This window comes from Oncorhynchus mykiss, chromosome 27 (genome assembly GCF_013265735.2).
Source record: "Oncorhynchus mykiss isolate Arlee chromosome 27, USDA_OmykA_1.1, whole genome shotgun sequence".
In the NCBI taxonomy this organism is placed as follows: domain Eukaryota; kingdom Metazoa; phylum Chordata; class Actinopteri; order Salmoniformes; family Salmonidae; genus Oncorhynchus; species Oncorhynchus mykiss.
This window is the reverse complement of record NC_048591.1, coordinates 44,698,095-44,724,835: the sequence shown is the minus strand read 5'-3', so window position 1 is coordinate 44,724,835 and position 26,741 is coordinate 44,698,095. Positions and strand designations below refer to the sequence as shown.

Genomic DNA, 26,741 nt, shown 5'->3' with positions numbered 1-26,741 from the left:
GTGGTAGGTCTGGGTTAGGTTTTGAAGTCGTGATCTGGTAGGTCTGGGTTAGGTTTTGAAGTCGTGATGTGGTAGGTCTGGGTTAGGTTTTGAAGTCGTGATTTGGTAGGTCTGGGTTAGGTTTTGAAGTCGTGATTTGGTAGGTCTGGGTTAGGTTTTGAAGTCGTGATTTGGTAGGTCTGGGTTAGGTTTTGAAGTCGTGATTGGTAGGTTTTGAAGTCGTGATGTGGTAGGTCTGGGTTAGGTTTTGAAGTCGTGATTTGGTAGGTCTGGGTTAGGTTTTGAAGTCGTGATTTGTTAGGTCTGGGTTAGGTTTTGAAGTCGTGATTGGTAGGTTTTGAAGTCGTGATGTGGTAGGTCTGGGTTAGGTTTTGAAGTCGTGATTTGGTAGGTCTGGGTTAGGTTTTGAAGTCGTGATTTGGTAGGTCTGGGTTAGGTTTTGAAGTCGTGATTTGTTAGGTCTGGGTTAGGTTTTGAAGTCGTGATTTGGTAGGTCTGGGTTAGGTTTTGAAGTCGTGATTTGGTAGGTCTGGGTTAGGTTTTGAAGTCGTGATTTGGTAGGTCTGGGTTAGGTTTTGAAGTCGTGATTTGGTAGGTCTGGGTTAGGTTTTGAAGTCGTGATTTGTTAGGTCTGGGTTAGGTTTTGAAGTCGTGATGTGGTAGGTCTGGGTTAGGTTTTGAAGTCGTGATGTGGTAGGTTTTGAAGTCGTGATGTGGTAGGTCTGGGTTAGGTTTTGAAGTCGTGATTTGGTAGGTCTGGGTTAGGTTTTGAAGTCGTGATGTGGTAGGTTTTGAAGTCGTGATGTGGTAGGTTTTGAAGTCGTGATGTGGTAGGTTTTGAAGTCGTGATGTGGTAGGTCTGGGGACAGAAGCTTGTAAGGAGCCTGTGGGCGTCAGACTTGATACACCGGTACCTTTTGCCGTGCGGAAGCAGAGAGAACCCGGTCCTTCCATTCACACTGCCTGATAGAGGTCCTGGATGGCTGTCCGCACCACCCTCTGTAGTTGCCATGCAATCGAGGGCGGTGCTATTGCCATATCACAGTCCTACAGCCAGACAAGATGCTCTCGATGGCGCAGCTGTAGAACTTTGAGGGCCTACATATAATTCACTACAATATATTTGCCTAATGTGTACCCAGTTATATTATATAGTACTTTAAGGATGGAATAAGTAGCCTGACACATGGTCTATTACTAAGTCATGCTACATCCTAAAGTATTCAGACCCCTTGACTTTTTGCACATTTTATTACGTTACAGCCCTAATCTAAAATTTATTGAAATTGTCATCCCCCCATCATCAAACTACGCACAATTCCCGATAATGACAAATAGCAAAAACAGGTTTAGAAATTTAGCAAATTTACTACAAATAAAAAACTGTAAGATCACATTTACATAAGTATTGAGACCCTTTACTCAGTACTTTGTTGAAGCACCTTTAGCAGCGATTACAGCCTCAAGTCTTCTTGGGTGTAATGCTACAAGCTTGGCACACCTGTATTTGGGAAGTTTCTCCCATTCTTCTCTGCAGATTCTCTCAAGCTCTGTCAGGTTGGATGGGGAGCATCGCTGCACAGCTATTTTCAGGTCTCTCCAGAGATGTTTGACCAGGTTCAAGTCCGGGCTCTGGCTGGGCTAGTCAAGGACATTGAGACTTTTCCCAAAGCCACTCCTGCGTTGTCTTGGCTGTGTGCTTAGGGTTGTTGTCCTGTTGGAAGGTGAACCATTGCCCTAGTCTGATGTCCTGAGCGCTCTGGAGCAGGTTTTCATCAAGGATCTCTCTGTACTTTGCTCTGTTCATCTTTCTCTCAATCCTGACTAGTCTCCCAGTCCCTACCACTGAAAATCATCCCTACAGCATGATGCTGCCACCACCATAGGGACCATAGGGATGGTGCCAGGTTTCCTCCAGATGTGACACTTGGCATTCAGGCCAAAAATAACCTTGGTTTGATCAGACCAGAGAATCTTATTTCTCATGATCTGCGTGTCCTTTTGGCAAACTCCAAGCGGGCTGTTATGTGCCTTTGGCTTCCGTCTGGTCACTCTACCATAAAGGCCTGATTGGTGGAGTGCTGCAGAGATGGTTGTCCTTCTGAAAGGTTATCCTGTCTCCACAGAGGAACTCTGGAGCTCTGTCAGGGTGATCATCAGGCCCTTCTCCCATGATTGGTCAGTTTTGCTGGGCGGCCATCTTTAGGAAGAGACTTGCCGGTTCCAAACTTCTTCCATTTAAGAACTGTGTTCTTGCGGACCTTCAATGTTGCAAAACTTTTGGTACCCTTCACCAGATCTGTGAACCGACAACCCTGTCTCGGCGCTATACAGACAATTCCTTCGACCTCATGGCTTGGTTTTTGCTCTGGCATGCACTGTCAACTGTGGGACCTTATATAGACAGGTGTGTGCCTTTCCAAATCATGTCCAATCAATTGAATTTACCACGGGTGGACTCCAATCAAGTTGTAGAAACATCTCAAGGATGATCAATGGAAACAGGATGCACCTGAGTTCAATTTCGAGACTTATAGCAAAGATTCTGAATACTTATGTAAATAAGGTATTTCTGTTTTTCATTTTTAATACATTTGCAAAAAATGTCTTCATTATGGGGTATTGTGTGTAGATTAATGAGGAAAAATAATAATTTATTAAATTTTAGAATAAGTCTTAACGTTACAAAATGTGGATAAAATGAAGGGGTCTGAATCCTTTCCGAATGCACCGTGTGTTACATCATCTGGTTTTATCTACTATGATAGGCCTTGACTCCTTAAAATACCAACATGTTGTTGGCAAACAGCTCAAGCTTCAGCCATTGGCCTTTACAGTCCTGTGTTGAGGAAAAAACGACCTCAAAGCCCTGATATGAACACATTGGGTTGTGTAACTCAGGGCACAGCGGGGTGGATTGCTCCACCGTTCTATTCCAAAATGGCACCCTATCCTCTATATAGTGCACTACATTTGATCAAGCCTGGTCAAAAGCAGTGTACCAAATAGGGAATAGGGTGCCATTTGGACCGATTCAACCGTCACGTGAAAAAAACATGAACACACTTTGTCCAAATCAATGTGTTTGTATGAACTTACCAAGATGGGATGTCAAAGAGCAATTTCACAATAAACTATAAACACACAGTATAAATTGCTGTTAGATTTAGCAAAGCTACTTCGAATATCTCTGTTCACTAGTAAATAGTAATCGTATCTATTTGAGTAGAATCAGATGCGAGTATTCTGTCACATTTAGCCTACAATTTTTGCTATCCGTCTCGCTATCTCATTTTTGAACGAGACGAATGAAGTAGTTTGTATCACGTTGTAGGTTAAGATTGTAACAATGATATTTTTGTAGCATAATATCTATGGGTGCAACGTGGTAACGAACAATCCTGTGCCCTCATAATCTTTGACATTGGGGTTCATTTTCAGAGCAGTGTTTAAAGACTACAAGAATGTGACAGTGATTTCCTACTTCCAAAACGCTTCCGCTGTCATCTTAAAGAAACACACCGCCTCTCATCAAGCATCATCATGTTTTATTTGATTTTATTGGAGTGGATCGGGGTGATAAAGTTGGTATTGTGATAGGCTGGGGCGGATCAGAATGACCCTGATTCGCTGTTGTCTCTGAACCCTTTCTGGCACGTAACAAAGGCTCAGCCGTGACTGTCACTTGTGTTCTACCAGCTGCGACACTCGGTGCTCGATTGCTTTCGACTGTAAGGACCATGGCGGATACATGGGATAATGTTACAATTCCTGAGTTCAACTCCCTTCTTCAAATGGATCCCTACCTCAAGCAGTACGAAAAGGACTTCAGGAGGAGGTAAAAAAAAGGCTTTTTCAGCGCTAAAATGCTGCACAGCTCACAGTTCAAGCTCGTCGCTGTACCGTGCACAACCGTCAGGCTCGAGCTGGGATACATGTCTGTTCGTAAAAACACCAGAAACACCAGATAGATACATATTTGTTCAGATCCTACAGTCGCCTTCTAGTACATTCATTGAGTGACATTTGAGAAAACCGCAGCATAGCGGTCGCATGACCGGTCGGTGCCCTTAACTGTCGCAGTGACCAGAAGCCCGGGCTAACCGGTTTGCTAATGGTATGGTGTTCGTTCGCCTGTCATCCTTACTACAATACCAAATATTCTCCTCGACGTGGTCATACTATTATATAGTCATGTTAGCTATGTCTTTGGTGCCAGTGGCTGGCCGGTAGTAAACTAGCTACCACACTCTTTCACCATCCATCCCTCCTTCCTCAGCTTTGACAACTCATTTGTTCCAGCCAGCCAGGTGGTTCCGCCCAGTGTATGACTGAACACGCCAGCATGGTTGAGGAGGCAGGCACCCTACTTCTCTGTCTGTGTGTGTGTGTGTGTGTGTCAGAGCATTATTATTAGCTACATTCAGAGCCTAAAACCATGTGGTTCTGGCTAGTAGATACAGTGTAACACTTCTGCTGCTGGCCTGTGACGTTCTTCATCAGATGCAACATTGTAGCATCACTATAGCTGTATGACTGTGGTCAGAACCATTGACTGACTATATAGGTGACAACGTTAAGATGTTTGTCTCCATGATGTTTCCAGATACAATCCACTAGTCAAATGTTATGAATCATAATTTAACAATTATTTTATTTCACTAACGTCAACCACTGTCTTCTACTGCATTACTTAATGTATCAGAAGTATAGGGACTTTTATACTGAACACAAAAACATATGAACACAACAATTTCAACATACCCAGTTTAATAGAATCACAGGCATCATCATCGTGTGAATTCTCTGGGTGCTGTGTGTAGGCTAGTCTCTGTAGCAGACTCTGGGTAGACTACAGCCTCTGTAGCAGACTCTGGGTAGACTACAGCCTCTGTAGCAGACTCTGGGTAGACTACAGTCTCTGTAGCAGACTCTGGGTAGACTACAGCCTCTGTAGCAGACTCTGGGTAGACTACAGTCTCTGTAGCAGACTCTGGGTAGACTACCGTCTCTGTAGCAGACTCTGGGTAGACTACAGTCTCTGTAGCAGACTCTGGGTAGACTACCGTCTCTGTAGCAGACTCTGGGTAGACTACAGTCTCTGTAGCAGACTCTGGGTAGACTACAGTCTCTGTAGCAGACTCTGGGTAGACTACAGCCTCTGTAGCAGACTCTGGGTAGACTACAGCCTCTGTAGCAGACTCTGGGTAGACTACAGTCTCTGTAGCAGACTCTGGGTAGACTACCGTCTCTGTAGCAGACTCTGGGTAGACTACAGTCTCTGTAGCAGACTCTGGGTAGACTACAGTCTCTGTAGCAGACTCTGGGTAGACTACCGTCTCTGTAGCAGACTCTGGGTAGACTACAGTCTCTGTAGCAGACTCTGGGTAGACTACAGTCTCTGTAGCAGACTCTGGGTAGACTACAGTCTCTGTAGCAGACTCTGGGTAGACTACAGCCTCTGTAGCAGACTCTGGGTAGACTACAGTCTCTGTAGCAGACTCTGGGTAGACTACAGTCTCTGTAGCAGACTCTGGGTAGACTACAGTCTCTGTAGCAGACTCTGGGTAGACTACAGTCTCTGTAGCAGACTCTGGGTAGACTACCGTCTCTGTAGCAGACTCTGGGTAGACTACCGTCTCTGTAGCAGACTCTGGGTAGACTACAGTCTCTGTAGCAGACTCTGGGTAGACTACAGTCTCTGTAGCAGACTCTGGGTAGACTACCGTCTCTGTAGCAGACTCTGGGTAGACTACAGTCTCTGTAGCAGACTCTGGGTAGACTACAGTCTCTGTAGCAGACTCTGGGTAGACTACCGTCTCTGTAGCAGACTCTGGGTAGACTACAGTCTCTGTAGCAGACTCTGGGTAGACTACAGCCTCTGTAGCAGACTCTGGGTAGACTACAGTCTCTGTAGCAGACTCTGGGTAGACTACAGTCTCTGTAGCAGACTCTGGGTAGACTACCGTCTCTGTAGCAGACTCTGGGTAGACTACCGTCTCTGTAGCAGACTCTGGGTAGACTACAGTCTCTGTAGCAGACTCTGGGTAGACTACCGTCTCTGTAGCAGACTCTGGGTAGACTACCGTCTCTGTAGCAGACTCTGGGTAGACTACAGTCTCTGTAGCAGACTCTGGGTAGACTACAGTCTCTGTAGCAGACTCTGGGTAGACTACCGTCTCTGTAGCAGACTCTGGGTAGACTACCGTCTCTGTAGCAGACTCTGGGTAGACTACAGTCTCTGTAGCAGACTCTGGGTAGACTACCGTCTCTGTAGCAGACTCTGGGTAGACTACCGTCTCTGTAGCAGACTCTGGGTAGACTACCGTCTCTGTAGCAGACTCTGGGTAGACTACAGTCTCTGTAGCAGACTCTGGGTAGACTACCGTCTCTGTAGCAGACTCTGGGTAGACTACAGTCTCTGTAGCAGACTCTGGGTAGACTACAGTCTCTGTAGCAGACTCTGGGTAGACTACCGTCTCTGTAGCAGACTCTGGGTAGACTACAGTCTCTGTAGCAGACTCTGGGTAGACTACCGTCTCTGTATCAGACTCTGGGTAGACTACAGCCTCTGTAGCAGACTCTGGGTAGACTACAGTCTCTGTAGCAGACTCTGGGTAGACTACAGTCTCTGTAGCAGACTCTGGGTAGACTACAGTCTCTGTAGCAGACTCTGGGTGCTGTATGTAGGTTAGTCTCTGTAGCAGACTCTGGGTGCTGTGTGTAGGCTAGTCTACAGACCTCTGGGTGCTGTATGTAGGTTAGTCTCTGTAGCAGACTCGGGGTGCTGTATGTAGGCTAGTCTACAGACCTCTGGGTGCTGTATGTAGGCTAGTCTTTGTAGCAGACTCTGGGTGCTGTATGTAGGCTAGTCTACAGACCTCTGGGTGCTGTATGTAGGCTAGTCTTTGTAGCAGACTCTGGGTGCTGTATGTAGGCTAGTTTACAGACCTCTGGGTGCTGTGTTTAGGCTAGTCTCTGTAGCAGACTCTGGGTGCTGTATGTAGGCTAGTCTACAGACCTACTGACAGTACAGTGGCCTACTCGTACCATGTGAGCCATTCAGACAGATCCAAATGGGCCCAGATCACTGTGTAGGGAATAATTGACCATTGGTGTGCAGAGTACAAGTAGTTAACTATAGTTGACTATAGTGAAGCATCCTTTTTATTCTGTAGTATTTTAGTATTGTGGAGTCGCTACAATGTTGTTGATCCATCCTCCGTTTTCTGCCATTCAACTTTGTACCTTTTTTAAAAAAAATTTTAAAAAAATTCACCAATGGCCTCGCGGTGACGTCCCTGAGCTGTTTCCTTCCTGTCGTTTCAGTTCCAAAGGACGACTGCATCTTTGACGTGTCTGAGTAGTTTAATAATTCATCCACAGCCTAATTATTTGCTTGACCATGCTAAAATATATATTCAATGTCTGATTTGTCATCGTTCCCCGTTTACCAACCCCCTGCCCTTCTTTGTGAGGCTCTTTGAAAAGCTCCTGGTCTTTGTAGTTTAATCTTTTTCAAAAGCTCCTGGTCTTTGTAGTTTAATCTTTTTCAAAAGCTCCTGGTCTTTGTAGTTTAATCTGTGCTTGAAATTCTGATACATGACTCTGGGACCTTACAGATGTTGTATGTATTTTATAAATTTTTATTTTACCTTTTTTATTTCACTAGGCAAGTCAGTTAAGAACAAATCCTTATTTGCGGGACAGAGGAAGGGGGGTAGTCATTCCAAAAAAAATAATGTCAAAGAAAGTTCAAGGTGGTGTGAACTTCCTATAGGCACTCTGTACCTTTTCAATACTATTTTGAGATCACAGGCCTACTGGTTGGCTACACTGTGAATAAAACATGCTATGATATCTTATCCAGGCAGAAAACAATGTCGTCTGTAGTCTACCCAGAAAACAACGGTTCTGTGTAATTTAGCCCCTGTCCCCTGGGTGCTGGAATAGGCAGTGAACCTGGGACTTACACATTTTTTTACACTGCTGTTTAATTAACTCCTGGTTCAGATACAGACAGTGCAATTTGTGACTGAATGCCATTCGTGTCTCTCCAGGGTGGTCACTAATAGTTAATTACAGCTACATTACTGTAGCATTTATTTTTTTTAGCTTACCTTAGGCTATAATAGTAGTCCATACTGTAGTTAAATGCACACATCTTTAAAACATTATTTTATTTTTAATAGGGTACTTGGCTAAAACAGATACACTTGAACATATTGGGTATTGGCTGACTGAGTGTTTGTGGTTCAAATGGCACCCTATTCTCTCTTCCTACATGGTGCACTGTAGCCCAACAAGGGTTCATAGTGCAATATAGTGTATGTGGATTCTGAGTCTCTTATATTTTGTCCGTATGTAGACTTTGTGTCTGTATAAAGAGCCACTTTAAACAATGCTACTTAATATAATGTTTACATACCCTACATTATTATTATTATTATACTTTGATTTGATTATATTCTGTTTATTGTGGCATCACTGTTTTCACCAAATCATATTCCTGTACACAGGTTTATTTGGTGAAATATCGCTGCTTCCTTCTGAATAGGGAACCGTCTGGGCCAGCGACAGAGTCTCTCATGTGTTGGACAGAGTAACTTGATGTGAACTCATTTCTGTTGACGAGGTTCCTTTTGTGGTGAATGGCCCTGCGCCGACCTTCTCTTGACAGGTCTGGTTGTCTTAGGTAAACAGAACAACAGGGTTCTACAGTCAACAGACGGAGGTGACCGACTCCCTTTCAGGTCGTTACTGGGCTGCTGATGGTTTTTTGCTGCTTCAGTCTGGTCGTTGTGATTTACATTTTTTTTATTTTTTAAAGAGACAGTGGTCATCACTAGGCGGCTTCCACCCGGTTACGTAACCCTGCACCTTAGAGGTTGCTGCCCCATATACACCACAGTTCAAAAGATTGTGGTCACTTAGAAATGTCCTTGTTTTTGAAAGAAAAGCAAATGGATTTTTTTTTTCTTCTCTTCATTAAAATAACATATAACTGATCAGAAATACAGTGTAGACATTGTTAATGTTGTAAATGACTGTTGTAGCTGGAAACGGCTTGACTAATTATTTTTTACCTTTTGGCTCATTCAGTTCACCAATCCGTTCGGCCTTTAGTACCCTTTAATTAGCATTGAAAAGCCAATCCATTCTTTCTTAGCCAATTAAAAATCTCTCCCGGTCTTCTGAATCAAGCTTGTGACGTCTTTACAGTAGCCTCAGTTTCATACTGTATTGTCTTCGCAGTAGACTCAGTTTCATTCTGTATTGTCTTTGCAGTAGACTCAGTTTCATTCTGTATTGTCTTTGCAGTAGACTCAGTTTCATACTGTATTGTCTTTGCAGTAGTCTCAGTTTCATACTGTATAGTCTTTGCAGTAGACTCAGTTTCATACTGTATTGTCTTTGCAGTAGTCTCAGTTTCATACTGTATTGTCTTAACAGTAGACTCAGTTTCATACTGTATTGTCTTTGCAGTAGACTCAGTTTCATTCTGTATTGTCTTTGCAGTAGACTCAGTTTCATACTGTATTGTCTTTGCAGTAGTCTCAGTTTCATACTGTATAGTCTTTGCAGTAGACTCAGTTTCATTCTGTATTGTCTTCGCAGTAGACTCAGTTTCATTCTGTATTGTCTTTACAGTAGACTCAGTTTCATTCTGTATTGTCTTTGCAGTAGACTGTTTCATACTGTATTGTCTTTACAGTAGACTCAGTTTCATTCTGTATTGTCTTTACAGTAGACTCAGTTTCATTCTGTATTGTCTTTGCAGTAGACTCAGTTTCATACTGTATTGTCTTTACAGTAGACTCAGTTTCATACTGTATTGTCTTTGCAGTAGCCTCAGTTTCATACTGTATTGTCTTTACAGTAGCCTCAGTTTCATACTGTATTGTCTTTACAGTAGCCTCAGTTTCATACTGTACTGTCTAAGCAGTAGACTATGCTTCTGAGGGGCAGCTAGCCTGAACACACCCAGTCAAAGATTTTCAGTTTGCAGGCAGACACTGGAATAAATTTGAGTCATTTTAGCGAGTTGCAGCTGTCCAGACAGGAAATGACAAGTGCCTGGATTAAGGACCTGCGTCTCTTCCATCCGTGGAGTAGGGTCGTACTCTACGGATGTCGTAGGGCATGAACCTGCAGGATCGAGTCGCTGCTTTAATGTTTGCAGGAAGACGACAGGGGTGTTGTCCAGGGTTACGCCAAGATGCTTTGATGTTTGCAGGAAGACAACAGGGGTGTTGTCCAGGGTTACCCCAAGATGCTTTAATGTTTGCAGGAAGACAACAGGGGTGTTGTCCAGGGTTACGCCAAGATGCTTTAATGTTTGCAGGAAGACGACAGGGGTGTTGTCCAGGGTTACGCCAAGATGCTTTAATGTTTGCAGGAAGACAACAGGGGTGTTGTCCAGGGTTACGCCAAGATGCTTTAATGTTTGCAGGAAGACAACAGGGGTGTTGTCCAGGGTTACGCCAAGATGCTTTAATGTTTGCAGGAAGACAACAGGGGTGTTGTCCAGGGTTACGCCAAGATGCTTTAATGTTTGCAGGAAGACAACAGGGGTGTTGTCCAGGGTTACCCCAAGATGCTTTAATGTTTGCAGGAAGACAACAGGGGTGTTGTCCAGGGTTACGCCAAGATGCTTTAATGTTTGCAGGAAGACAACAGGGGTGTTGTCCAGGGTTACCCCAAGATGCTTTAATGTTTGCAGGAAGACAACAGGGGTGTTGTCCAGGGTTACGCCAAGATGCTTTAATGTTTGCAGGGAGACAACAGGGGTGTTGTCCAGGGTTACGCCAAGATGCTTTAATGATTGCAGGAAGACAACAGGGGTGTTGTCCAGGGTTACGCCAAGATGCTTTAATGTTTGCAGGAAGACAACAGGGGTGTTGTCCAGGGTTACCCCAAGATGCTTTGATGTTTGCAGGAAGACAACAGGGGTGTTGTCCAGGGTTACGCCAAGATGCTTTGATGTTTGCAGGAAGACAACAGGGGTGTTGTCCAGGGTTACGCCAAGATGCTTTAATGTTTGCAGGAAGACAACAGGGGTGTTGTCCAGGGTTACGCCAAGATGCTTTGATGTTTGCAGGAAGACAACAGGGGTGTTGTCCAGGGTTACGCCAAGATGCTTTGATGTTTGCAGGAAGACAACAGGGGTGTTGTCCAGGGTTACGCCAAGATGCTTTGCACACTGGGAGTCACTCTGTCACGTTTTATGAGTGACAAAGTGAGGGCTTTGTCATAGGCGCTCTGCTGCCTTTAGCTCTGTCCCTAGACGTGTCCCTGCCACATCTGCCTGTCGAGCAGGATGACAAACTATTTTACATATAGAGGCAGGCATGGCGGGAGCTGGGTTTGTGTCCCAAATGACTCACTGTTCCCTATATAGTGCACTTCTTTTGACTAGGCCCCCATAGTGCACTGCCCTATGTCGAGAATAGGTTGCCGTTTGGAACGTACACCTACAGGCGCTGCTGCAGGGGGCAGGTTAAACCTTGATCAGCCCCAAGTGTGCTGCCGGAGGCCCTCGTAGGACTAAAACTAACACTGTGTCAGCCTCCTGTGTGCTGCTGGAGGCCCTCGAAGGACTAACGCAAAAACACAGGCATGGAAATCAACAGCCTTCGCTTGGCGTTGCTACAGCCAGGAGGGAGCTTGCTGCTTTGGTGGATCAGTGATAGGAATTCAGATGAATGATCACAGAGAGACACCCCAGTATACAGACCTGTAGGGGGGAGAGGGGGAGGTATACAGACCTGTAGGGGAGAGAGGTATACAGACCAGTAGGGACCAGAGAGAGAGGTATACAGACCTGTAGGGACCAGAGAGAGAGAGGTATACAGACCTGTAGGGACCAGAGAGAGAGAGAGGTATACAGACCTGTAGGGACCAGAGAGAGAGAGAGAGGTATACAGACCTGTAGGGAACAGAGAGAGAGGTATACAGACCTGTAGGGAACAGAGAGAGAGACCTGTAGGGAACAGAGAGAGAGGTATACAGACCTGTAGGGAACAGAGAGAGGGGTATACAGACCTGTAGGGAACAGAGAGAGAGACCTGTAGGGAACAGAGAGAGAGACCTGTAGGGAACAGAGAGAGAGGTATACAGACCTGTAGGGAACAGAGAGAGGGGTATACAGACCTGTAGGGAACAGAGAGAGGGGTATACAGACCTGTAGGGAACAGAGAGAGGGGTATACAGACCTGTAGGGAACAGAGAGAGGGGTATACAGACCTGTAGGGAACAGAGAGAGGGGTATACAGACCTGTAGGGAACAGAGAGAGTGAGACCTGTAGGGAACAGAGAGAGAGAGACCTGTAGGGAACAGAGAGAGAGAGAGACCTGTAGGGAACAGAGAGAGAGACCTGTAGGGAACAGAGAGAGAGAGAGACCTGTAGGGAACAGAGAGAGAGAGAGAGACCTGTAGGGAACAGAGAGAGAGAGAGACCTGTAGGGAACAGAGAGAGAGAGAGACCTGTAGGGAACAGAGAGAGAGAGAGAGACCTGTAGGGAACAGAGAGAGAGAGAGACCTGTAGGGAACAGAGAGAGAGAGAGACCTGTAGGGAACAGAGAGAGAGAGAGAGAGAGACCTGTAGGGAACAGAGAGAGAGAGAGACCTGTAGGGAACAGAGAGAGAGAGAGAGACCTGTAGGGAACAGAGAGAGAGAGAGACCTGTAGGGAACAGAGAGAGAGAGAGACCTGTAGGGAACAGAGAGAGAGAGAGAGAGAGACCTGTAGGGAACAGAGAGAGAGAGAGAGAGAGACCTGTAGGGAACAGAGAGAGAGAGATCTGTAGGGAACAGAGAGAGAGAGAGATTGTTAAAACACTGTATATATATATAATATGACATTTGTAATGTCTTTACTGTTTTGAAACCTCTGTATGTGTAATGTTTACTGTTCATTTTTGTTTTTCACTTCATATATTTACTTTGTATGTTGTCTACCTCACTTGCTTTGGCAATGTTAACACATGTTTCCCATGCCAATAAAGCCCTTGAATTGAATTGAATTGAATTGAGAGACCTGTAGGGAACAGAGAGAGAGAGACCTGTAGGGAACAGAGAGAGAGAGGTATACAGACCTGTAGGGTACAGAGAGAGAGAGGTATACAGACCTATAGGGACCAGAGAGAGAGGGAGGTATACAGACCTGTAGGGACGAGAGAGAGAGAGACCTGTAGGGAACAGAGAGAGACCTGTAGGGAACAGAGAGAGACCTGTAGGGAACACAGAGAGAGAGAGACCTGTAGGGAAGAGAGAGAGAGAGAGAGAGAGAGACCTGTAGGGAAGAGAGAGAGAGAGAGAGAGACCTGTAGGGAACAGAGAGAGAGAGCGAGAGAGAGAGAGAGAGACCTGTAGGGAACAGAGAGAGAGAGAGAGACCTGTAGGGAACAGAGAGAGAGAGAGAGAGACCTGTAGGGAACAGAGAGAGAGAGAGAGAGAGACCTGTAGGGAACAGAGAGAGAGAGAGACCTGTAGGGAACAGAGAGAGAGAGAGAGAGAGAGAGAGAGAGACCTGTAGGGAACAGAGAGAGCGAGAGATCTGTAGGGAACAGAGAGAGAGAGAGAGAGAGACCTGTAGGGAACAGAGAGAGAGAGAGAGAGAGAGAGACCACATTTGCTGGTTTTGTTATGAGCTTGTTATCATCTTTCATAGTTGAAGACATTTTTCTGTTGCTGCAACATTGAGTTTTTTTTTAATAAAGTAAAATCAATAGTGAGAAGATGGATTGTAGAGATGGTTGTTGTCTGATTTGAACATGCTAGTAGTTGTAGAGCTCCTCTTTGCTAGCCTGAAGGTCACCGACCAAACCCTCCACACTACCTTGTTAATGAATCAGGTTGAAGCTGGCATCAATCAGGCTTTCTGACCCTATTGGACTTCATTAGGTCACTTAGATACAAATGCAGCTACTAATAGACTATTACAATACGGGGCTAATAGACTACTAATATAATACATATAATACAGGACTAATAGACTACTAATATAATACAGGACTAATAGACTACTAATATAATACATATAATACAGGACTAATAGACTACTAATATAATACAGGACTAATAGACTACTAATATAATACAGGACTAATAGACTACTAATATAATACAGGACTAATAGACTACTAATATAATACAGGACTAATAGACTACTAATATAATACATATAATACAGGACTAATAGACTACTAATATAATACAGGACTAATAGACTACTAATATAATACAGGACTAATAGACTACTAATATAATACAGGACTAATAGACTACTAATATAATACATATAATACAGGACTAATAGACTACTAATATAATACAGGACTAATAGACTACTAATATAATACAGGACTACTAATATAATACAGGACTACTAATGTAATACAGGACTAATAGACTACTAATATAATACAGGACTAATAGACTACTAATATAATACAGGACTAATAGACTACTAATATAATACAGGACTACTAATATAATACAGGACTACTAATATAATACAGGACTAATAGACTACTAATATAATACAGGACTACTAATATAATACAGGACTAATAGACTACTAATATAATACATATAATACAGGACTAATAGACTACTAATATAATACAGGACTAATAGACTACTAATATAATACAGGACTAATAGACTACTAATATAATACAGGACTAATAGACTACTAATATAATACATATAATACAGGACTAATAGACTACTAATATAATACAGGACTAATAGACTACTAATATAATACAGGACTACTAATATAATACAGGACTACTAATGTAATACAGGACTAATAGACTACTAATATAATACAGGACTAATAGACTACTAATATAATACAGGACTAATAGACTACTAATATAATACAGGACTACTAATATAATACAGGACTACTAATATAATACAGGACTAATAGACTACTAATATAATACAGGACTACTAATATAATACAGGACTAATAGACTACTAATATAATACAGGACTACTAATATAATACAGGACTAATAGACTACTAATATAATACAGGACTAATAGACTACTAATATAATACAGGACTACTAATATAATACAGGACTACTAATATAATACAGGACTACTAATATAATACAGGACTACTAATATAATACAGGACTACTAATATAATACAGGACTACTAATATAATACAGGACTACTAATATAATACAGGACTACTAATATAATACAGGACTACTAATATAATACAGGACTACTAATATAATACAGGACTACTAATATAATACAGGACTAATAGACTACTAATATAATACAGGACTACTAGACTACTAATATAATACTAGACTACTAATATAATACAGGACTAATAGACTACTAATATAATACTAGACTACTAATATAATACAGGACTAATAGACTACTAATATAATACAGGACTACTAATATAATACAGGACTACTAGACTACTAATATAATACAGGACTACTAATATAATACAGGACTACTAATATAATACAGGTCTAATAGACTACTAATATAACACAGGACTACTAGACTACTAATATAATACAGGACTACTAATATAATACAGGACTACTAATATAATACAGGACTAATAGACTACTAATGTAATACAGGACTAATAGACTACTAATATAATACAGGACTAATAGACTACTAATATAATACAGGACTACTAATATAATACAGGACTACTAATATAATACAGGACTACTAATATAATACAGGACTACTAATATAATACAGGACTACTAATATAATACAGGACTAATAGACTACTAATGTAATACAGGACTACTAATATAATACAGGACTACTAATATAATACAGGACTACTAATATAATACAGGACTACTAATGTAATACAGGACTAATAGACTACTAATATAATACAGGACTACTAATATAATACAGGACTACTAATATAATACAGGACTGCTAATGTAATACAGGACTAATAGACTACTAATATAATACAGGACTAATAGACTACTAATGTAATACAGGACTACTAATATAATACAGGACTAATAGACTACTAATATAATACAGGACTACTAATATAATACAGGACTACTAATATAATACAGGACTACTAATATAATACAGGACTACTAATATAATACAGGACTACTAATGTAATACAGGACTAATAGACTACTAATATAATACAGGACTAATAGACTACTAATATAATACAGGACTAATAGACTACTAATATAATACAGGACTAATAGACTACTAATATAACACAGGACTACTAATATAATACAGGACTAATAGACTACTAATATAATACAGGACTACTAATATAATACAGGACTAATAGACTACTAATATAATACAGGACTAATAGACTACTAATGTAATACAGGACTACTAATATAATACAGGACTAATAGACTACTAATATAATACAGGACTAATAGACTACTAATATAATACAGGACTAATAGACTACTAATATAATACAGGACTAATAGACTACTAATATAATACAGGACTGCTAATATAATACAGGACTGCTAATATAATACAGGACTACTAATATAATACAGGACTGCTAATGTAATACAGGACTAATAGACTACTAATATAATACAGGACTAATAGACTACTAATGTAATACAGGACTACTAATATAATACAGGACTAATAGACTACTAATATAATACAGGACTACTAATATAATACAGGACTAATAGACTACTAATATAATACAGGACTACTAATATAATACAGGACTACTAATATAATACAGGACTAATAGACTACTAATGTAATACAGGACTACTAATATAATACAGGACTAATAGACTACTAATATAATACAGGACTACTAATATAATACAGGACTACTAATATAATACAGGACTACTAATATAATACAGGACTACTAATATAATACAGGACTACTAATGTAATACAGGACTAATAGACTACTAATATAATACAGGACTAATAGACTACTAATATAATACAGGACTAATAGACTACTAATATAATACAGGACTAATAGACTACTAATATAACACAGGACTACTAATATAATACAGGACTAATAGACTACTAATATAATACAGGACTACTAATATAATACAGGACTAATAGACTACTAATATAATACAGGACTAATAGACTACTAATGTAATACAGGACTACTAATATAATACAGGACTAATAGACTACTAATGTAATACAGGACTACTAATATAATACAGGACTAATAGACTACTAATATAATACAGGACTACTAATATAATACAGGACTACTAATATAATACAGGACTACTAATATAATACAGGACTACTAATATAATACAGGACTAATAGACTACTAATGTAATACAGGACTACTAATATAATACAGGACTAATAGACTACTAATATAATACAGGACTACTAATATAATACAGGACTACTAATATAATACAGGACTACTAATATAATACAGGACCAATAGACTACTAATGTAATACAGGACTACTAATATAATACAGGACTAATAGACTACTAATATAATACAGGACTACTAATATAATACAGGACTACTAATATAATACAGGACTACTAATATAATACAGGACTACTAATATAATACAGGACTACTAATGTAATACAGGACTAATAGACTACTAATATAATACAGGACTAATAGACTACTAATATAATACAGGACTAATAGACTACTAATATAATACAGGACTAATAGACTACTAATATAATACAGGACTAATAGACTACTAATATAACACAGGACTACTAATATAATACAGGACTAATAGACTACTAATATAATACAGGACTAATAGACTACTAATGTAATACAGGACTACTAATATAATACAGGACTAATAGACTACTAATATAATACAGGACTAATAGACTACTAATATAATACAGGACTAATAGACTACTAATATAATACAGGACTAATAGACTACTAATATAATACAGGACTGCTAATATAATACAGGACTGCTAATATAATACAGGACTACTAATATAATACAGGACTAATAGACTACTAATATAATACAGGACTAATAGACTACTAATATAATACAGGACTGCTAATATAATACAGGACTGCTAATATAATACAGGACTAATAGACTACTAATATAATACAGGACTACTAATATAATACAGGACTAATAGACTACTAATATAATACAGGACTAATAGACTACTAATATAATACAGGACTAATAGACTACTAATGTAATACAGGACTAATAGACTACTAATATAATACAGGACTAATAGACTACTAATATAATACAGGACTAATAGACTACTAATATAATACAGGACTAATAGACTACTAATGTAATACAGGACTAATAGACTACTAATATAATACAGGACTAATAGACTACTAATATAATACAGGACTAATAGACTACTAATATAACACAGGACTACTAATATAATACAGGACTACTAATATAATACAGGACTAATAGACTACTAATATAATACAGGACTAATAGACTACTAATATAATACAGGACTAATAGACTACTAATATAATACAGGACTACTAATATAATACAGGACTACTAATATAATACAGGACTAATAGACTACTAATATAATACAGGACTGCTAATGTAATACAGGACTGCTAATATAATACAGGACTACTAATGTAATACAGGACTAATAGACTACTAATATAATACAGGACTAATAGACTACTAATATAATACAGGACTGCTAATATAATACAGGACTGCTAATATAATACAGGACTACTAATGTAATACAGGACTAATAGACTACTAATATAATACAGGACTAATAGACTACTAATATAATACAGGACTAATAGACTACTAATATAATACAGGACTGCTAATATAATACAGGACTACTAATGTAATACAGGACTAATAGACTACTAATATAATACAGGACTAAGACTACTAATATAACACAGGACTACTAATATAATACAGGACTACTAATATAATACAGGACTACTAATATAATACAGGACTACTAATGTAATACAGGACTAATGGACTACTAATATGTAATACAGGACTAATAGACTACTAATGTAATACAGGACTACTAATATGTAATACAGGACTACTAATATAATACAGGACTAATAGACTACTAATATATAATACAGGACTACTAATATATAGTACAGGACTACTAATATATAGTACAGGACTACTAATATATAGTACAGGACTACTAATATATAGTACAGGACTACTAATATGTAATACAGGACTACTATTATAATACAGGACTAATAGACTAATGTAAAACAAGACTACTAATATGTAATACAGGACTACTAATATGTAATACAGGACTACTATTATAATACAGGACTAATAGACTAATGTAAAACAAGACTACTAATATGTAATACAGGGCTACTAATATGTAATACAGGACTACTAATATAATACAGGACTAATAGACTACTAATATATAATACAGGACTACTAATATATAGTACAGGACTACTAATATATAGTACAGGACTACTAATATAATACAGGACTAATAGACTACTAATATATAATACAGGACTACTAATATATAATACAGGACTACTAATGTAATACAGGACTAATAGACTACTAATATAATACAGGACTAATAGACTACTAATATAATACAGGACTAATAGACTACTAATATAATACAGGACTGCTAATATAATACAGGACTGCTAATATAATACAGGACTACTAATGTAATACAGGACTAATAGACTACTAATATAATACAGGACTAATAGACTACTAATATAATACAGGACTATTAATATAATACAGGACTAATAGACTACTAATATAATACAGGACTAATAGACTACTAATATAACACAGGACTTCTAATATAATACAGGACTACTAATATAATACAGGACTACTAATATAATACAGGACTACTAATGTAATACAGGACTAATGGACTACTAATATGTAATACAGGACTAATAGACTACTAATGTAATACAGGACTACTAATATGTAATACAGGACTACTAATATAATACAGGACTAATAGACTACTAATATATAATACAGGACTACTAATATATAGTACAGGACTACTAATATATAGTACAGGACTACTAATATATAGTACAGGACTAATAGACTACTAATATATAATACAGGACTACTAATATATAATACAGGACTACTAATATGTAATACAGGACTACTAATATGTAATACAGGACTACTAATATGTAATACAGGACTACTAATATGTAATACAGGACTACTATTATAATACAGGACTAATAGACTATTAATGTAAAACAAGACTACAAATATGTAATACAGGACTACTAATATATAGTACAGGACTACTAATATATAGTACAGGACTAATAGACTACTAATATAATACAGGACTACTAATATGTAATACAGGACTACTAATATGTAATACAGGACTACTAATATGTAATACAGGACTACTAATATAATACAGGACTAATAGACAACTAATATATAATACAGGACTACTAATATATAATACAGGACTACTAATATATAGTACAGGACTACTAATATATAGTACAGGACTAATAGACTACTAATATAATACAGGACTACTAATATATAATACAGGACTAATAGACTACTAATATAATACAGGACTACTAATATAATACAGGACTACTAATGTAATACAGGACTAATGGACTACTAATATAATACAGGACTAATAGACTACTAATATGTAATACAGGACTACTAATATGTAATACAGGACTACTAATATAATACAGGACTAATAGACTACTAATATATAATACAGGACTACTAATATATATATAGTACAGGACTACTAATATATAGTACAGGACTACTAATATAATACAGGACTAATAGACTACTAATATATAATACAGGACTACTAATATATATAGTACAGGACTACTAATATATAGTACAGGACTAATAGACTACTAATATGTGATACAGGACTACTAATATGTAATACAGGACTACTAATATGTAATACAGGACTACTAATATAATACAGTACTACTAATATGTAATACAGGACTAATAGACTACTAATATATAATACGGGACTACTAATATATAATACGGGACTACTAATATATAATACGGGACTACTAATATATAATACGGGACTACAAATATGTAATACAGGACTACTAATATAATACAGGACTACTAATATGTAATACAGGACTAATAGACTACTAATATATAATACGGGACTACTAATATATAGTACAGGACTACTAATATAATACAGTACTACTAATATGTAATACAGGACTAATAGACTACTAATATATAATACAGGACTACTAATATGTAATACAGGACTACAAATATGTAATACAGGACTACTAATATAATACAGGACTACTAATATGTAATACAGGACTAATAGACTACTAATATATAATACGGGACTACTAATATATAATACGGGACTACTAATATATAATACGGGACTACTAATATATAATACGGGACTACTAATATGTAATACAGGACTACTAATATGTAATACAGGACTAATAGACTACTAATGTAATACAGGACTACTAATATATAGTACAGGACTACTAAACTAATAATGTAATACAGGACTACTATTTATAATACAGGACTACTAATATATAATACAGGACTAATAGACTACTAATGTAATACAGGACTAATAGACTACTAATATAATACAGGACTACTAATGTAATACAGGACTACTAATATAATACAGGACTAATAGACTACTAATGTAATACAGGACTAATAGACTACTAATATAATACAGGACTAATAGACTACTAATACAGGACTACTAATATAATACAGGACTAATAGACTGCTAATGTAATACAGGACTAATAGACTACTAATGTAATACAGGACTACTAATGTGATACAGGACTAATAGACTACTAATGTGATACAGGACTGCTAATGTAATACAGGACTAATAGACTACTAATGTGATACAGGACTGCTAATGTAATACAGGACTAATAGACTACTAATATAATACAGGACTGCTAATGTAATACAGGACTGCTAATGTAATACAGGACTGCTAATGTAATACAGGACTGCTAATGTAATACAGGACTACTAATATGTAATACAGGACTACTAATATGTAATACAGGACTACTAATGTAATACAGGACTACTAATGTAATACAGCACCTTAACTTTTATGAGGGAAAACCTCAAACTGACTGTGGAACAGTGTCTAGGCTTAGGGGCAGCAATATGGTGATTTCAGAACATTGAGTTGGCTACCCCTGGTGGTAGAATGTTCCTCTACACCAGAGCTGCCAAAAACCGTCTTCTTCCTTGTAGGTTCAACCCTAATTTACAGCGGACTTGATGAATTGGCTGTTCACCAAGACCTTAACTAGCTTTAATCAGGTGTGTTAGGTTGGGGTTGGACTGAATACATTCAAGATGGCAGATCTCCAGGAAGAGGGTGGGGTAGCGTGTCGTCCCCCCCCCCCCCCCCCCCCCCCCCTGGCTTGTATTCAAAAGTGTCTCAGAGTAGACTGCTGATCTAGGAGGAGAGTATGACTAGGAACTGAAGGAGGAGAGTATGACTAGGAACTGAAGGAGGAGAGCACGACTAGGAACTGAAGGAGGAGAGTATGACTAGGAACTGAAGGAGGAGAGTATGACTAGGAACTGAAGGAGGAGAGCACGACTAGGAACTGAAGGAGGAGAGTATGACTAGGAACTGAAGGAGGAGAGTATGACTAGGAACTGAAGGAGGAGAGTATGACTAGGAACTGAAGGAGGAGAGTATGACTAGGAACTGAAGGAGGAGAGTATGACTAGGAACTGAAGGAGGAGAGTATGACTAGGAACTGAAGGAGGAGCGCACGACTAGGATCTGAAGGAGGAGACCTAGCAACAGCAAACTAGCTAGCTGACTAAATTGCCATAAATGTTTAATGCTTTTCGACCTGTCCCCAAATTTAATGTAATTTCAACCTGCGTGTCCTGATCGCGTCTGGTGTGGACGTGCAAAATCAGCATGTGTGCGATGACGTCTAGTCAGCATGTTATGCTGCAATCTGAGTAGGAAGTTGTCACAGCATCCTGACTGTTTACTGCAATCTGTTACTATGCAGGATCTGGAAGGAAAGAGAAGCTGGTTACTGCTTACTATGCAGGATCTGGAAGGAAAGAGAAGCTGGTTACTGCTTACTATGCAGGATCTGGAAGGAAAGAGAGGCTGGTTACTGCTTACTATGCAGGATCTGGAAGGAAAGAGAAGCTGGTTACTGCTTACTATGCAGGATCTGGAAGGAAAGAGAAGCTGGTTACTGCTTACTATGCAGGATATGGAAGGATAGAGAAGCTGGTTACTGCTTACTATGCAGGATCTGGAAGGAAAGAGAAGCTGGTTACTGCTTACTATGCAGGATCTGGAAGGAAAGAGAAGCTGGTTACTGCTTACTATGCAGGATCTGGAAGGAAAGAGAAGCTGGTTACTGCTTACTATGCAGGATCTGGAAGGATAGAGAAGCTGGTTACTGCTTACTATGCAGGATCTGGAAGGAAAGAGAAGCTGGTTACTGCTTACTATGCAGGATCTGGAAGGATAGAGAAGCTGGTTACTGCTTACTATGCAGGATCTGGAAGGAAAGAGAAGCTGGTTACTGCTTACTATGCAGGATCTGGAAGGAAAGAGAAGCTGGTTACTGCTTACTATGCAGGATCTGGAAGGAAAGAGAAGCTGGTTACTGCTTACTATGCAGGATCTGGAAGGATAGAGAAGCTGGTTACTGCTTACTATGCAGGATCTGGAAGGAAAGAGAAGCTGGTTACTGCTTACTATGCAGGATCTGGAAGGATAGAGAAGCTGGTTACTGCTTACTATGCAGGATCTGGAAGGAAAGAGAAGCTGGTTACTGCTTACTATGCAGGATCTGGAAGGAAGGAGAAGCTGGTTACTGCTTACTATGCAGGATCTGGAAGGAAAGAGAAGCTGGTTACTGCTTACTATGCAGGATCTGGAAGGAAAGAGAAGCTGGTTACTGCTTACTATGCAGGATCTGGAAGGAAAGAGAAGCTGGTTACTGCTTACTATGCAGGATCTGGAAGGAAAGAGAAGCTGGTTACTGCTTACTATGCAGGATCTGGAAGGATAGAGAAGCTGGTTACTGCTTACTATGCAGGATCTGGAAGGAAAGAGAAGCTGGTTACTGCTTACTATGCAGGATCTGGAAGGATAGAGAAGCTGGTTACTGCTTACTATGCAGGATCTGGAAGGAAAGAGAAGCTGGTTACTGCTTACTATGCAGGATATGGAAGGATAGAGAAGCTGGTTACTGCTTACTATGCAGGATCTGGAAGGAGAAGCTGGTTACTGCTTACTATGCAGGATCTGGAAGGAAAGAGAAGCTGGTTACTGCTTACTATGCAGGATATGGAAGGATAGAGAAGCTGGTTACTGCTTACTATGCAGGATCTGGAAGGAAAGAAGCTGGTTACTGCTTACTATGCAGGATCTGGAAGGATAGAGAAGCTGGTTACTGCTTACTATGCAGGATCTGGAAGGAAAGAGAAGCTGGTTACTGCTTACTATGCAGGATCTGGAAGGAAAGAGAAGCTGGTTACTGCTTACTATGCAGGATCTGGAAGGATAGAGAAGCTGGTTACTGCTTACTATGCAGGATCTGGAAGGATAGAGAAGCTGGTTACTGCTTACTATGCAGGATCTGGAAGGAAAGAGAAGCTGGTTACTGCTTACTATGCAGGATATGGAAGGATAGAGAAGCTGGTTACTGCTTACTATGCAGGATATGGAAGGATAGAGAAGCCATTGCTCCTTCACCCAGGAATATGTTTAGTTTTTTCTCTTGGTTTAATGAGTAAAAATGTTGAATAAATGTTGTAAAATCTCTTGGTGAGGAATATTTCTCACAGTAAAGGAGAAAGTGCATCTCTGTCTCTACCTCCCCTGTCGTGCAGTGACCACGTACACACTCCTCTTTGGGTAGCCATGTCTTTTTATGTCTGCCGGTTTCTATTGCCAATTGGTCACTCAGCCTGTACTTGGTAAGGATCTGTCTCTGCTTCGTATCTCTGACAGAGCAGAGATAATCAGCCAATTCATATTTTCTGTTCAGAGCCAGATAGCAATTTAGTCGGCTTTGGGATTTCGTTTCGTTTTTCCAATGTTGTAAATTTGAGTCCTTTGATTGTTATTGATTTTGTTTATTTGAATTTTTTTTTTTAGTCTTTTTTGAATCAGTGCTGGTGTCAGCTTGGTTGGTTAGGTCCAATACTAGCTTACTGAGAGGGCTTGTTTCTGGGCTCGGCTCTTGGGTTTGAAGTGCTTTAAATTGGAGACTTGAATTTAGGTGTAGCCAAAATTGTAATGATCTTTTTTTTTGGGTTGTTCTTTCATTACCACTGGAAAACAGCACCATTCCGCCCGACTTGCATTAGTTGGTGTATTTCTTTAGACTTCTAGAATGTTCCAACATAGTTCTGCATGTATGGCTTTAATTGGATGTTTCTCCCACATTTTAAAGTCCAGTGTATTGAGTGGCCCCCAAACCTCACTTCTGTAAAGAGCTATTGGAACCAAATCATCAACATATAGCAGTTATTTTACCTCTGTGTTAAATAGAGTGAGTCCTGGGGCTGCAGTCATCAACATATAGCAGGTATTTTACCTCTGTGTTAAATAGTGTGAGTCCTGGGGCTGGAGAATGGTCCAACATGTCTGCTAATTCATTTAAATGTTGAAAAGGTTTGGACTCAAACTTCAGCCTTGTCTTTACACTTCAACGCTGGGAAAGTAGTTCTGTTCTGTGTTGTTTTTTTAGTTGTTATTCCACACTTGTTTTCTGTGTTCATAAATTTGATTGAGTCCACTTTGGAAAATCTGAAGAATGCCCCTTCGTGCCAAACAGAATCAAACGCTTTTTAAAAGTCAATAAAGGTTTGTGTGTGTGTGTGTGTGTGTGTGTGTGTGTGTGTGGTCAGTACTGTGATGTACCATTCAAAATGATTAAATTGTTCCACATGTCCCAGAACTGATTCTGGTCAATTGCGTTTTCCAATTTCATCAAGTGTCTTATTGGTAAACTCAGCAAAAAAAGGAACGTCCCTTTTTCAGGACCCTGTCTTTCAAAGATAATTCGTAAAAAATCCAAGTAACTTCACAGATCTTCATTGTAAATGGTTTAAACGCTGTTTCCCATTAAATAATTAATGAACATGCACCTGTGGAACGATCATTGAAGACCTGCACAGAGTTCATTTAATTTTAGTTCAATGTTTCAATGAATTTGTCTGTGCTGTTTGGAGCCCATCTGTATGATTGGTTCATGTTGTAGAGATTATTGGGCAGTTTTTTTTATGAGTATTGCTGGTAAATTTCAGAAGCACGTTAATCTGACCGGTGTCTGTAGTCTGACAGTGAATGCACTAATGTAGGAGGCGTCTATGTCACTGATGGCATAATTGACTAGGCTTGTCCCAAGAGCTGAGCAGTAAGGAAACCAACCTAAAAAAGACCCCTCTGAGTCTACCATTAAGCATGTACAGGCCTAAGGCTCGACAGAGATGCACTAACTCCTTCCCATTTTTTGTTCAGTATTTGGTCAGGACTGTTTCTATTATTTATAATAGGGCTACTGTACAAGGAGGGGTGTCCAAATATGTGGTGGTTACCTCCCGCATCAGTGTAGTC

General features: G+C 39.3%; 1 protein-coding gene across 1 annotated transcript in view; it reads left to right on the top strand.

The window, feature by feature from the left end:
• The first annotated feature begins 3,193 nt into the window (after positions 1 to 3,193).
• gbe1b (glucan (1,4-alpha-), branching enzyme 1b) overlaps positions 3,194 to 26,741 on the top strand; it is a 359,324-nt gene continuing 335,776 nt past the window's right edge. The window contains exon 1 of the mRNA XM_036964774.1: positions 3,194 to 3,838. Coding sequence (XP_036820669.1) covers positions 3,741 to 3,838 — 98 coding nt within the window. The 5' untranslated portion in view covers positions 3,194 to 3,740. The remainder of the gene's footprint in view (positions 3,839 to 26,741) is intronic.